The following is a 14,229-nucleotide window of genomic DNA, read 5'->3' as shown; positions in this document are numbered from 1 at the left end:
GTACTAAAGAAATGTAAGGGCTTGCCCAGCACAATTCGTACCTGGTAAACACCATTGGCGCCCCTGTGCCCAGCAAGGATGGATCCTCCAGAAGCCAGAATCTGGAAGCCAGCTGCTCGGATGGCAGCGTATCCATCACTCTTGATCCTCCGCAAGGACCTCACCTCCAACCCATACAGTGCAGTAGCAAGACTCTGAAAGACAAATATAACCTAAACTTGCATAACGTCCACTCAAGAATAGCTGGTTTCTAACCACAGTACATTTTAGATTATGCTAACACCATATGCAGTAATATGCAGTAAGGCATGAAGCGTTAATATAATAGTAGTAAGGCACATTAAGATGTCTTCTTTCAATTATATATGCCAAGCACATCAGTGGAGAGGAATCATTTATGCTCATTGACAACAACCATCTGAAACTATGTGTTTAAGAACGCCTGACCTAATACTGTGCGATCAGACAAACATTGTAACTATTCCATTATTGATGATGAGTTTAAGGAGCACCATGACAAAAGGCGTTTGGTCTGCACAAGGTGGAGTCACAGACAATTTCCAGGCATTTCACCCCCAAAGAAGCCAAGTACCAGGCCAGGGGAAAGCGTTTACCCACAGGAAACGTTCCAGTTTTTACCCCTTTTTACTGCTGCTCAGCCCTGAGGATATTCCAAGTAAAGGCAGCATTTACAGGTTAACAAGCAAAAGTTGATGCTGTTACGGACGGCCAGCACTACAAATAGCACCACACACACACACTTGGGGCACCGATAATAATGGGTCACCTCTTGCAAGAGGGCTATATAACAGGATGTACTATCGCGATGGAAAGAAACGCGAACAATGTGGTGCCTGCACGCTCCGCTGTTCAAATTTCTTTTCATCGTGCTTTTACCTGAGCGGTAACAAAGAGACATTAAGAGTTGTCCTAGAATGCATCACGAATGACTCTAGAGCCTTTTTGCTACCACCGAGGCAAAAATGTGATGAAAAGAAATGCGAACAGCGGAGCATCTAGGCTCCACTCTGTTTGCGTTCATTTCCAGCACCCCTGTACATAACGGGATGTCAGGAGCTACAAGGCCGACACTGTTGTATTATACCCAAGGCACAACAAATAGCTAGCCAGCTGAAATTACATTATTTTACACATTTCCACCTCAGTAGCTGACCTCATACAGAGGCACCTATCAGAGCAGCTGACATGACTCTGTCTGATGGCAGCTGACAGTGCCATGTTTAAGACACCCAATTTTCTGCAGTTACAAAATTACCACGAACTCAGAACAAAGAATATACACTATTCCAAGGGAAATTTAACACAATATAAAATAAACATATAAATGTATTTTCAAAACAAGTCTTGCATACTGCAAATATATGGGGTTTATGTCAAAAGCCCCCAGGCATCAACATCTACTTCTGAGTAGTAATAGAGTCGGGCACTTATGGCACTTATGCAGCTACCAAGGCTCTAAAAGGGGAGTGGGTGAGACTGCTCAATCTCCAGACATCTTGAGCCTTGCAAGGTGCTCAGAAGCACTACCTGTTGCCCGGGAACTTCTGATCAAATCTGTATACACTAATCAAAACAGAGGGTGGCTCCTGAGATTCAGCAGATGTTAGTGCTCTTTGTTCTCTCCACTTGAGCAATGACGCTTACTTGACACAGTGCCCCCATGACTGAACAATCCCTGTGAAGAAGTTCCAGTACACAATCTTACACCTGCTTTAACAACCATGCCCTCAAGTGAGACAACCTCACGGTAAGTTTGACATCTGCCTGTAGCTCACTTTCATTCCTAAACAGGCCCAATAATGCAAGAGGAAGTTCCAGAATGACATTACTTGAAATTCAAAATGGCTTCTACTTTTTTTTGTTGCTAAACTACTATTACTAATGCTTCTGAAAGTTGCGAGTACCACGACCCTTTCCAAAGAAGTGTGTGTAGCCAGAGCTGCAGTGATTGAAGTGCTAGCGTTCCCAAGTGGATGGGGTTGCAAGCGTCAAAGAAACTGTACAGCTTCATTCATTACCAGATTCTAGCTTTCAAGAGCCTTCACATGATTAAATTATTCACATTTCCTTCATACTGTCATTTTCAGTGATGCCCGCAACAACAGCATAAATAAATGAGGATGCAGCTGCAAGCACAAAGTTCCACAAAAACCACGGAAAACTAGAGACCCTAAAGTCATGCTCTTTCCCTCTTGAAATCTTCCCATCCTCCCACTAACATTAATTATAGCTTCAAGTACAAGCCAAGAGCAAAGTCCAAGCCCATACATGGAGGTTGAGTGCAAGCATCCCCCAGGTACAAAGGCACATCATCACTCAGCTACACCTACCTAACAAAGGCAACTCAAGGGTTCGCAATGCAAACCCCGCTTATAAATGCTGAAAGAGGAAGAAAAGCAACTACCTCGACAATATCAACACAATTTCACAACAGTGCCTGTGACAATTCTGCACCACAAACCTGCTGTCACTGTAAATAATGACGTGACACAATGTAAGTGGCCTCATCATTTTAACCATTAGCCAGTTAACAAGCATGCAAATTCACTCACTACACCTCCAGTGTTGAGCAAGCCCATAAAGTATAATCTTAGAACCCAAGCTCACTTTTTCCATTCCATCTCCTGACCGATGCCTTCGCTTGTGGCGGAGCCCCAAAATGTAGTCTGCCAGGGTCACCTTATCTTCAATGCAGAGGAGCGATTCGGTAAATTCAAATTCCGACACAATGTCGTCCTTTACCACAGCCCTCAGATCATTTCCATTGGTGTCCATGGAAGTATCCCTGTCACTGCTCGCTTCAATCGACGCAAAGTCTGACACACTGCTTGGGCTTGGCGTGTTCTCCTCCGGAACCGTTGTGATCTTGTTCAACACAACAGGTTCTCGTGTCATCGGCATCAGGGTGCGGTCCGACTCGGGGAGGCTCTGGTCGACTGGCAGCGTCTGGCTTCGCACCAACTGGCGCTTCCACGATTCTGATTCCTCGTAGAGGATACGCTGGATCTGTTCGCGAAGCGTCCCCGCATTGTGGATGTTGCCACTACTGTGTCGCCGCACCACTCCGAGCACACTCCGAGGCTCGGCGGCATCCTCACTCTCAGAGAATTCACTGAATCCACCGAAGTCCGTGGAATCCGACTCGTGCAGATGCTGCTGCTCGCTGAAGCGCCTTGACACAGGCAGAGAGTCCCACTCCAAGCTAGGCCCAGACGAATCTTTCGCCAGCCTCTCGCTGTCCGACTCCAGGGAGTTCCCAAAGTCGCTGCCGCTGTCCGGATGAACATCAGAGTCCCGGACACTGCCACGGCGGACCAGTCCATCTATGTTTTTCTTGTTTACATCTTCCAGCACCACGTCGTAGTTTGCCGGAAGCTTTCGGAACACGCGGAGGCTGACCAAATCAGCGTCAAGGTCGAGCAGTTCCTGCTTTGTGTCATGGAGGACAGTCTCCAACTTGTCAATCGTCTCAAATGCTTCACAGGGAACTTCAAGAGGTGCCTGAGCCCGCTCAAAGATGCTCAGGTCCGACGCCTCACTGTCCGCAGAGAGTTGCCGAGAATGCGAATTGCGAAGCCGCAGCAGGGCAGAGTCGGAGACCATGCCACCCCCCAGGGAGAAGTCGTCGGTCTCTTCGCCCTGGCTGTCAACACGAGATGAGATGAGCTCCTCCGTGCGGCGGTTTCGCTCGCACAGGGATCCAATGCTGAAATTGGCCAGGAGGGAAACAGTGTCATTCGCAAACGGTGTCGAGGCCTCGCCGCCACCCTCGTATGAGAACGAGTCCAGCAAACTATCTGGGTCCTGGGAGATAGAGTCATCGGACAGGGGCGCCCGGTCGTCGTCATTGTTGTTATTGTTTTTCACCGACGCCTTGAAATCTCCCAACCCACTGCCAGTCTTGACACTTGAGGTTTCTCTCTGACTCTGCTTGCTCTGACGTGATGGAGGCTGACTGTCGTCCAAATTTGCTTTCCTAGAAAAACGAAAAATGCCACAATGTCATTTTCTGAAAAGTATTTCCAAGCTATGAACTCCTAGCCTGTCAAGGACACGGGGTGCTCACCACGAGAGAAAAAGATGAAGTCAAATTATGGGAGCTACTAAGATGATATATAGAAAGACTTCAGTGAGCTAAGGTAAAAGGTGAAACACACTAAGATGAAATTGCAAAAATTTGAATGCAGCTAATTTTGAGCAATAAAAAGGCAAAAGGAGAAAATCCAGTAAATGAAAAAGGATTCGAACAGCCACCTGCCGCATGCCAAATGCAACGCTAACCCCATTACACCATGGCACCGATGCTCAGCACTGATACTAAAAGTAATTATCAATTCCCATGAAATACTTCTTTGCATTCGAGTGGTGTTGCTTAACCACAAGTTGCAGCCCAGTACTCTTGTGGCATCAGAATTTAAGCATCAAGACGCAATCCTTTGACTAAATCTTTACCGAAATTTATAACCCCAGGCAGTCCCTCTAGTATGCAGCCAAGGCTCCTCCGCAAGCAACACCAACCTGTTCCGGAGACGAAGGCTTCCAAAGCCGCTGTTCTGGTTCTTCTGTGTAATGCTGAGCGGTGTCGAAGTCTTGGGCAGTGAACACCCCTGGAAACTAACATCGCCAGAATGGCTGTCGAAGCGCACGGGCTCATACGGATTGCTGGACCCAACACCCATGTCCAAAAACTCGTCGTCACTCAAGAAATCGCCGCCACCGCAGCTTGAACTGCCGTCCTGCACACAAAAAGAAACAGTTTCTCCACCACTGTCACCATCATCATCACTGAGGCCCCCTAGTTCCTTGCAATTCCACAAAAATCACAAATCTAAGCATTTTTCACCAACTTTTATGCTGGCAGCCAAATTCTCATTTTTTCGTACAACTGTTGTTCAGATGCCAATAGAGATGACATAATAGAAAAATGACTAATTCACCTTATTTGGATGAATATAACTTGAGGGGGACCTCTGGAAAATTTTAAAATAAATATTATTATGATTATAATGGAATCTCAAGCTGTTCAGCCAACCATAACCAAAGTAGGATCAGCTGCAGGTTAGGTTTCTACCAGAAAAGAAGGTTATGGACTTGGTCAAGAATGGCCAGTCCTAGGTGCTGAGAGGCAGATGTACCTAGAAACTGCTCGAGAACTGAAAAATTAAATTTGCATGTTTCTTTCATGCATCTTAAGTTCCCCTGCAATTTCGTGGATTCTTCTTTCTGCATTCGCAGAATTTACAATTTTCCACCGTAGAAAGTTAGGGGCCTTAATCATCACCAGCTCAGATGTGCACTGTAGGACTAAGGCCTCTTCTTGTCCAGTAAGCTACATCTAGCACCAGCTGTTGCTGCCCTATAACTTCAAGTTTTCCAATCTCCCCAACCTCACTATCTGCATTCCCCCCCTACAATACCCTCTCTTGGAATCCACTCCACTACTCTTATAAATGATCTTTTGTCTGTTCTCCACATCATGTCTGCATTGACGTTCATTTTCTCCTTTTAATTTAAGCTCAATATCATCATCAGTCCAGTCACATCCACTGCAGGACAAAAGCCTCTCCCAGTGATCTCCGATTAACCTTGTCCTCTGCCAGCTGCAGCCGACCTACCCTGGCCGATTCCCTAATCTCGTCTGCCTGCCTCCCCTTCCTGCTACACTTTCCTTTTCTTTGGGAGTCCACTCCATTACCTTAAGGGACCACTGGTCATCTGTTCTCCACATCACATGCCCCGTCTGTGTCTTCTGCTTGATTTCAGCTGGGATTTCAGCTGGGATCATACATCTCCAGGCCAAGATAAAAAAACTGCCTTCCCTAAAGCAGCTGGTGTATGTAGATTCTTTGCCAAAAATAATTAGTACTATACCACCCTGAGCATGCCTGGAGAATAGTAGTTGTCGGGATGTAGAACACACAGCTGAAAAACAACCTGCGCTCTTCCGTCTGTGAGGCTTCACTAGCCAGCATGCTCAAAAGCACTACTGCAAGCAATTGCAAGCAACTGTACAAAATTAAGGCATGCTCTTCATCTCTCTATTAGTAGACAGCAATGCAAACAAAATACATACAATAACACAGAGGCGGCACCACTTACCACCTTGCAGCAATGACACTGATTATGATAGAAACCTCTCCAATGCTCACTAACTTATTAGAGCAACAGTGACATGCAAAGCACCCCACATGTTACTGAGAGACCCTTTACTACTCTGCCAGCCATAAATCAATATAAACAATTTTCCAATAATAAAAAAAACATGAAGTCTAGACCAACTCTAAAGAAGGCCAGGCACAAGAACTAAGGTCGCAAAGGCATTTAATTCAAGGAAGGCAAAAAATGCAGTGCACACAATTTTTTTTTTTTGTAAGCTGGTCAGACGTTTTTCCTGCCGAAATTGTGTGTGAACAATTATGTATTTTTTCTTCACCCTACTGTCAATATCAAGGAGGAGCAGCATCGACAGAGCACTGTTTACTTAAGACTGGGTATACCTGTAGTTAACACTGAATGTTCTCACTATTCTCAAGCTGTTCCGCATTTAAGGTGCCACTACTTTGCTTATCACATGCAACGCTACTGTCTATATGTAGTCAACGTGTGAAGGCTGCACAATGAATGGGGATGTACTGTGATGCAACCAGAAATTACATAGCATTTTAAACTGAGTTTTTATGCTGAAACGTCAGTTAACTAAGCAGATGATTGTTTTTAGAGCAACTGAATAGTTCATCTACCCTCTTTACCAATATGGAAAACTATTTCTTTAAACAAAAAATTCACGCCTCAATGGTCAGATTTGCACTTCATGCCACAGACGTAAAATAAGACCAGTGTTCTCCTTTTGCAAAATTTGCAAGTCTGACATTTTCAAAAAGCAACTTATTGGCTTAGGCTGACATAACATTGAGGCTTACAGCCCTTTTAACACGTACAGTTGTTTTAACTACAGTGCACAATTCCATTGATCAAGTGTGCAGATAGAAGCTAAAGGTAAGAGTGGAAGAAGAAAGGACAAATCGGTCAATAAAAATGAGGAGACAGCCTAAAAATAAGCCCTTCATTATGTTAAAAGTAATGAAGAGATGAGAAGGTCAGTGGTGCACCCGCCGCTATGGTAAGTGCTGAAAAAAGGTGCATGAACCAAAATAAACTGCAAACATACACGTGGTTTCTCAGCTTCGGCATGCTCAGTCACAGGCTTGGGCTGGAAATGGAAAGCAGCAAAGCATTGCACAGCATGCTAAACATCAAAGCTGCACATCTAGACAAAGTGCAAAAACAAACTCAACAACAGAACACCATTTGGGACAAAGTGATGTTGAAAAGCCTAAGTTTTTACAATGGGGACTAAAAGCATGCTAGTAGCTGAACTTGCCCTAATAAAAGCACAAAATAACAATTCTAAGCTACGAGCTTTAGAAGAAAAGCAGCAGAAGCAAAGCCATAGGCCTCTATTACCCACCTCTGTGCCTGCCACACATCCATAGAGCAATATAAGTCAATATCAGCCGAGTTCCGCAGTGCGACCACAGATGGCAACACTAACATAGCTTCTCGTAAACAAGCCTAGTTCAGAGAAGCTGCTCAGAGCTAGCCAAAGTGATGCATATAAAAATAATCCACTTCCACTAGTGATTTTCTGTTCCTAGTTGGAAAGCTATTGTGAATTCCAATTTGGCATAGAACCCTTCAACATGCACTGCAATGACAATGCATGCATTGTTCTTGTATGTGACTTGGCACTACAAGTCTTCTACTGTATTATACAGGCCCACAAATGGAACCAGAATGTGCATTAAGAAACTTATCTAATGCTCCATGATGAGGATGATGGCAATTGTCGACCTTGAAGAAATCTACACTTTACTATGCACCATACTCAAAAGAAGGCGATATTTGACGATTTATGGCACACCAGCTGCTGATGTCATTCTATGCCAAGCCAAGTGGTGAATTTAAACTTCAAATTGCTTTTTTTTTAAACTGTGCCCTGTTTATAAATATAAGTAGGTTAAATATACCTAAAAAGCTCCAAGACAATGCTAAGGTTAATCACTAAGGATTCCTGCAGAAAAAGCATGGGATGCGGTGGATTGTCTTGAGAGTACAAATCTTTTTAAGATATTCATGCACTGAAGCGGATGTGGCAGACACTGAACTGTGTAAAGGGTGTTAGAGCAGAGCACAGATCAGCACACCACAACAAAGCAAGCGTGCAAGGCTTCACAAGGGTCATGGAGCTGCTAAACAAGCCAACTGTCTGGAAGGGATCCTGAAGGAGAATACACTGTGTAACCGCAGGATGTCACACTCACAATGTCTCCAAAGGATGCCTGGCTAGTGTCGGGGAGTGATGCATCGCTGATGTCAGATTCATTATCAGAATCTACATAGCATCCCTGAAAAGCAAAAAGAAAAATATTCGCACACAGGCCACTAACTTTATGCTCGCTAAAATGTGAACGTGCCCTTTGTGAGCAAAAGCAACTGCTTGCCCATTTGGTTCTCTAGAGCTATTTTATGACAAATAAAAAGCCCTACCAGCCACCAAAGCTTTAATTGCGCAATGAACAACAGCTATCAGCTGCCATGCTATCCCTCGCCCATAGTCGCAAGACTTGCACTCGGATTCATTCGAAAACCTTGGGCCCCCATATAGACACTTTGACCAAAACTAGCTTCTTTCCTATTAAAGCAGTTAGTGCTTTGCATGTTATAGTGGTGGCTACCACTAGGCAAAGCAGAACCAGACATAACCCAGTATACTCTTATGTTCTTTCGTCCTGTGATTTCAATCCCTGACCAAAGGGTGGCTATTTTTCAGATTATCTTTCTCACTGTTGCTTGCCATTTTCGTTTTAACGTTTTACTGTCAAATACCTCTTTTGCGCTTGCCAGTTTTGCGATATTATCTGTGCGGGGTTAGAGGCACTTGAGATAAACAAACATGCTTTGCCAACCTGAACATCCTTGTGCTCAATGCCAGAAATCCAATTCTCCACATGGGATTTGTGCAATGATGCAGTCTCCCGCTTTGACTTTTTCCGCCTCCGAAACCGTTGTCTTAGTTGACAATAAAGCTTGTAGCATACGAAGGATCCAACACCAAGAAGAAGAATGACGCTAGTGGTGCGGACTGCAACGACAAAAAAAAGAAAAACCATAAGTCAGGCACCGCTGGAAGACCTTTGTGCCTTTCCGGTATAGAACCATGCATGGGAAGACATATTGGCATGCGAGAAACTAACATCAGCACCACGCCAAACAGCAAACCAACTTGGTTCTCTGACAAAAGCAGTTCCGACACACAGATCCGGGTTGTGACAAGAGCCCTAGAAGTCGCCGAACGCCAAGGGCTCATGGCCACTTGATGGGGCTGTAACCCTACACCAACTGCTACTAACTTGGTCAATGAAAATAAAGGTTATCCTCCTCGTCCTCCTGACAAAAGCTCTTTTGGCAAGAGCCGTGCGGCATAACTAAGATATGTTGTAGTGCCATTTTGGTGAGCAGGAAATTTTGCTGCACTTTGCAATATCACCTTTTCTGACGCCTAAATTGTGAATCTGTATGGCATTGTCACTGAGTAACATTTTGAGTGCAGGACAAAAATGATGCTGTGTTACGTTTTTGGTAAGTATGTTTGTTTGGTCATGTATCATGTAACATCTTATTTAAAACATTATCCTCTTTAAGGAATCAAAAGATATGTTCAGTGTCTAGAAATACATCATCTCCGAGATGCAAAGTGAGGCTAACAAAGGAATGATGCACGCAATGCAGCAACTAGGCCAAACACAAGAGGCAACACTGACCAGAGTTCCGCATTCGTGCTTATCCGTAACTTATCAGCACATGCAGCACATCTAGATATTCAGTACGCAAATTATAACCAGCAGACAGTAAGATCTTCGTGACCTCCAGTTCTCTTCAATTCAATTCAATTCAATGCATTTATTTCAACTCGAGGTTGAAGGCCCCCAGGCGTAAAAGCTGTTCTACGACAGCTTGAAAGGTGCCTGGGGGCCCATACAAGGCAGCAGTGGTTACAAACTAAATTACAGTGTAAGTGCATATCTTCAAACAATCATTCGAACAACTATACAGTACAATTATTAACAAAACAATCGTTGTTAATGAGAATTTCAGGTGATCGGCGTTCGGCCTCAATTCTTCCTGAACATCAGAAAACATAGCGGAATTGACATACAATACAAAGTTAGCATGATTATTGTAGACAGGTTGTTTAGTGGGTTACAAAATACTGTCGCAGTTGTTTTTTACTGTAGGTCTCGAAATATACATCCTTCTTTTCATAATCGTTCAGAAGAAATGGAAGTAGGTATTGTAGGGACTGACAGAGATAAAGTGCCTAACGACAAAAGTGCCTAACGACAGCAGATCATAGTCCCAAATAGAACTGCATTTTTCACTTAATAAAAGGCGTGTAATGAAGCAGATATTATGCTTGGAAGCTGATAATTATAATGCAAAGCTGCTTCCATGCCTTGAAGCGGTTCAACTATGCCCACAAGGCTTGTGAAAGCCCCTTGCATGAACTGTGGCAAAGGAAAACTAGTGACAGGACACAAGAGATAACAGCACAGTTGTGCAACATGCCAAGAATCGTAGGCTAATGGGACAACGCTCTTTGTGGCGTCGAAATAAACAGCCCAATAACGTCCCCTAGGTTCAAGATTACACAGGTACATGCAAACTACCACGCACTAACACAGTCCAGATTGTTCAGAAACGAATGCTTTGAGCAGCTGCTAAGGAAGAAGCAAGGCAATCGCAAAGTCTCGGGAGCACATTGCAGTGATTTCTATCCTACCCTGAGCGCAGCATGGGTTAAACGGCATTCCCATCCAGTAAACACACGACTGTCCACTGCTTGCACAAATAAAAACGCAGGTCGGAATGCACCGTGCATTATGCTTCAGAACATCTGCTAATATTTACGATGTAGGCAAAGAATTGCACAACCCTCTGTTTCATGGCCAACAAACTTCTCTAACATGTCACACAGACAGACGTCACAGCTGCGACGCAAGGCTGCTAGCTAGCTGCCGGAGATCAGGTGACAGTGCCGATGTGGATATCATCTCATGCTAAACTACTACTGTTAGGTGGATGTCTCGTGCTTACAAGCAAACAGCTGGATCGAAGCACATACATTTACCTCATGAGCTTCGCGGTGCGGCTGTGGTCGACGGCGGAACAACAAGTCCCTCTACCGCAACATGCGATCGCGTAGCCGCGACATTTCCGGTGTCACTCACAGGAAAGCTCGTCCGTGCACCAAACACGACGCCGCAAAACGTCCACATCTCCCCGTGGCAACGCGGACACGCGAGTTTCGCGTAACAGTTGCAATAAGGATAAACGGAGACTTCGCTCACCGTCAATGTACCGCGTCAAGCAAGCACTGATCGAGTCCAGAAAATCGAGACACAGATGCATTCGGGTGGCGGATGCGGTTAGAGCAGGCAATGCGCGCTTGGTTTCCGTCACAAACTGTTGCTTCGCCCGAACAGAGGGTGCTAACTTGCAAACGACTTGTCCGGCAAGCGTGGCTCACACACAGCGGTGTACGCTTTCACATCCAACGCAGAGTCCTCGACCACGAACGAAACTCGAGGTGCGGTGGAGATCCGACGCAAAACAACAACGTAAAACAAATGCGACTCGGTCGGATCACGGCACTCTAGTATTACGTGACCCGCAATAGGGATGCTCACGCTACCGCAGCGACCACGAAGAAGAAAGGAAAAAAAAAATAATCTCGGCTGCATCGCAACGCGCCGACGTTGCAAAAGATCGCTTTCTTCGAGGCTTGACAGCCACCCGGGTTGTACAAAATCTTCCGAACAAAGGTGGGCTGACTCATCGAAGGCTGCGCGATACTCGGAAATACAAAGACAAGCTCGGCGACGTCGTGCGGCTGGGCCCCACTCAGGCACGGGAGCGGCGTCGAAACAGAGCACGCAAAGCGGCGAACAAAGCAGTTGGTCGCCGGAAAATAATACCTCATTCTTCCTGGAGACTCGCATGTGTGACAGCGGTGATCCTTGGGCGACGGTTGGGCTGTTTTGGAAAACAAAGCCCAGAGCGAGAGAGCAGCATCCCCCACAGCCGCGCCGATGCAGCTTCACGCTTGCTGCTAGGCTGCTGCTGCCCGCCGCCGCCAGCGGAGACAGCTGGCGGTCACGTGGTGCGGCCGAACCCCACTATATGAGCAGAGTCAGGCAACCCACGCCATTTCCCGTCTTCTCGCTCCCTGTAGCCGACCCAACCGTACATTTGCGGAAGCAGATTCGCGCCCTCGCGCTATTTGCAAGTGAACCAGTGATGTGCACTGAAGCGACATTGAAAAACAATTGATGCTACGTTCCGAACAAGGCAAGCTAAACGTAACAACTGATGCGGAGTCAGTAAACAAAACAACGGCGATCATTTGTGAGCTTAAACAACATCGGAGGAACTCGAAACCTAAGCTTTCCACAGCTTCCAGATCGAGACGTTGTAATTACCATCAGTAACATGAAGTAGCAACTACAGAACTCGTTCTCTCTCTTGGCGACCGCGTCCGTACGTACATGAGCGTATCGACCCTCCGCCTCGACGGCATCGATCAGCTTCCAGAAGTTGTCCGTGCTCTGGCGACGATGAATTGTTTGCGGCGGCGCGTCGTCTGCTCGACTTTTCCTTTCGTCGTTTGCGGTTGCCGCGGCAGTCGGGTCAGCAGATTACGCGCCGGCATCATTATCATCACCCGCGTCAATCTTCCGGCCCTTTCCTTTTTATCTCGCAGTGAAGATAAGTACAACCGGCGTTTAACAAAATAGACCGGCCAGACTGCGCCGAGGCGACGCAAAAGCGAGAGGAGTGTTTTATACATGGACAGCGACCACGCTTCTATCGCCGTGACTGCGACCGAGCTGGAACGACGCCAAACGGTGGAAGGAGGCCGCAATGGACGCTGAGCCATTTCCTATTTCGGGTTTTATTCGTGCCTCGTTTCAATCAGGCGCTGCACTTGGTCAATTGCGGAAGGCCGCGATTGTCGCACGCTCGTGTATGGTATCTTGACAGCGTGTATCGTCAGTTCCTATAATCAATGCAGAAAGTTGAAAGGTTAGAGATTAGCAGTGAGTCACTGCTAGAACGAGTAAGCGCGAGCGCCCGAGTCATGCGTCCTGGATGACATCACGGCACGGAAACAACTCGAGATTGGAAGCGAAATACAGAGGCGAAAAGCTGAAGAAAAAAAAAAGGCACGACTGTTACAGCACATGCGCGAAAAATTCCCTTAAAATCAGTATATTCGGCCACACCATATGCCACGCCGACGGAGCTCGCTGGAAGCTTACGCTGCCGTCATGATCTCGTACTTGACGCAGCTATCAATTTACTGAGAGAAGAAAAAATGCCACCGCGCACACGTCTGCACATTTAAAACCGTACGATAGTTGCGGAACTCTCAGCATTTCCTGAACAAGCTCGCGACAAAAGGGCAACAGCACCACTATAGTGCCTAAAAGAAGCACACGACATTTAATTAGAATGACTGATCAGTAAAAACTAATATTACTGCCTGCTGTGTTGAGCCTCCGTGCAATAAGTGCAAGGGGCATAATTTCATTTTAAACTGGCAACGTGCGGGGGTGATTTCCCGCTACCTGTGGGGCACACCTGACGTTCGCCTACCACGCCTATTCCTGCGTTAAAATGAGTTTCAAGATTTATCACAACTTGGGTCGAATCCTGCGATATCCCACTTTTAATTCTATTTCAGCTGTAATCGCTAAAAAGAAGCTCGCGTTCCTCTTGGTTCGCATTTTAATTATCGGAACCCACAAGCAGCGATTCATCCGCCCATATTACAAGCACGCCCTGGTAAGTTAATGCGCAATCCTTGCTAACTTGTGTCGGGAACAGAGGGAACACTCAGCGGTTCCTGGAAGACACTGGAACGCAGGATACAGCACCCAAGAGGGGAAAAGGGGGGGGGGGAAACAGCAACACGGACATCCACCCCGAGACAAGAGTGAGCATGACCCACTGCAGCCCACCTCAACGGCTTCGACCCCTGCTAAGGCCATGACTACGGTAGTGGTAGATAACAACCTTAACATCAAAACGGCAGTAACCCTTCACCGGAGCACGCCGAGGAGGTAGCGATTGCACTGGCCATAGCAG

General features: G+C 46.1%; 1 protein-coding gene across 9 annotated transcripts in view; it reads right to left on the bottom strand.

Moving 5' to 3' along the window:
* Positions 1 to 14,229, bottom strand: part of LOC144111459 (uncharacterized) — a 72,323-nt gene that overhangs the window by 8,527 nt on the left and 49,567 nt on the right. For 4 of the 9 annotated variants that reach the window (XM_077644770.1, XM_077644774.1, XM_077644768.1 and 1 more), the window contains exons 2-7: positions 8,988 to 9,163; positions 8,343 to 8,426; positions 7,190 to 7,231; positions 4,540 to 4,757; positions 2,629 to 3,997; positions 42 to 194 (exon numbers count right to left, since the gene is read on the bottom strand). In XM_077644770.1, coding sequence (XP_077500896.1) covers positions 42 to 194; positions 2,629 to 3,997; positions 4,540 to 4,757; positions 7,190 to 7,231; positions 8,343 to 8,426; positions 8,988 to 9,163 — 2,042 coding nt within the window. Of the gene's footprint in view, positions 1 to 41; positions 195 to 2,628; positions 3,998 to 4,539; positions 4,758 to 7,189; positions 7,232 to 8,342; positions 8,427 to 8,987; positions 9,164 to 11,429; positions 11,906 to 14,229 lie in introns of those variants that run through there. The other 5 variants (XM_077644771.1, XM_077644769.1, XM_077644767.1 and 2 more) reach the window with 3 other exon arrangements.

The sequence above is a fragment of the Amblyomma americanum genome, chromosome 11 (genome assembly GCF_052857255.1).
Source record: "Amblyomma americanum isolate KBUSLIRL-KWMA chromosome 11, ASM5285725v1, whole genome shotgun sequence".
In the NCBI taxonomy this organism is placed as follows: domain Eukaryota; kingdom Metazoa; phylum Arthropoda; class Arachnida; order Ixodida; family Ixodidae; genus Amblyomma; species Amblyomma americanum.
The sequence above is the reverse complement of the archived record's forward strand: the minus strand, read 5'-3'. Positions and strand labels throughout refer to the sequence as shown.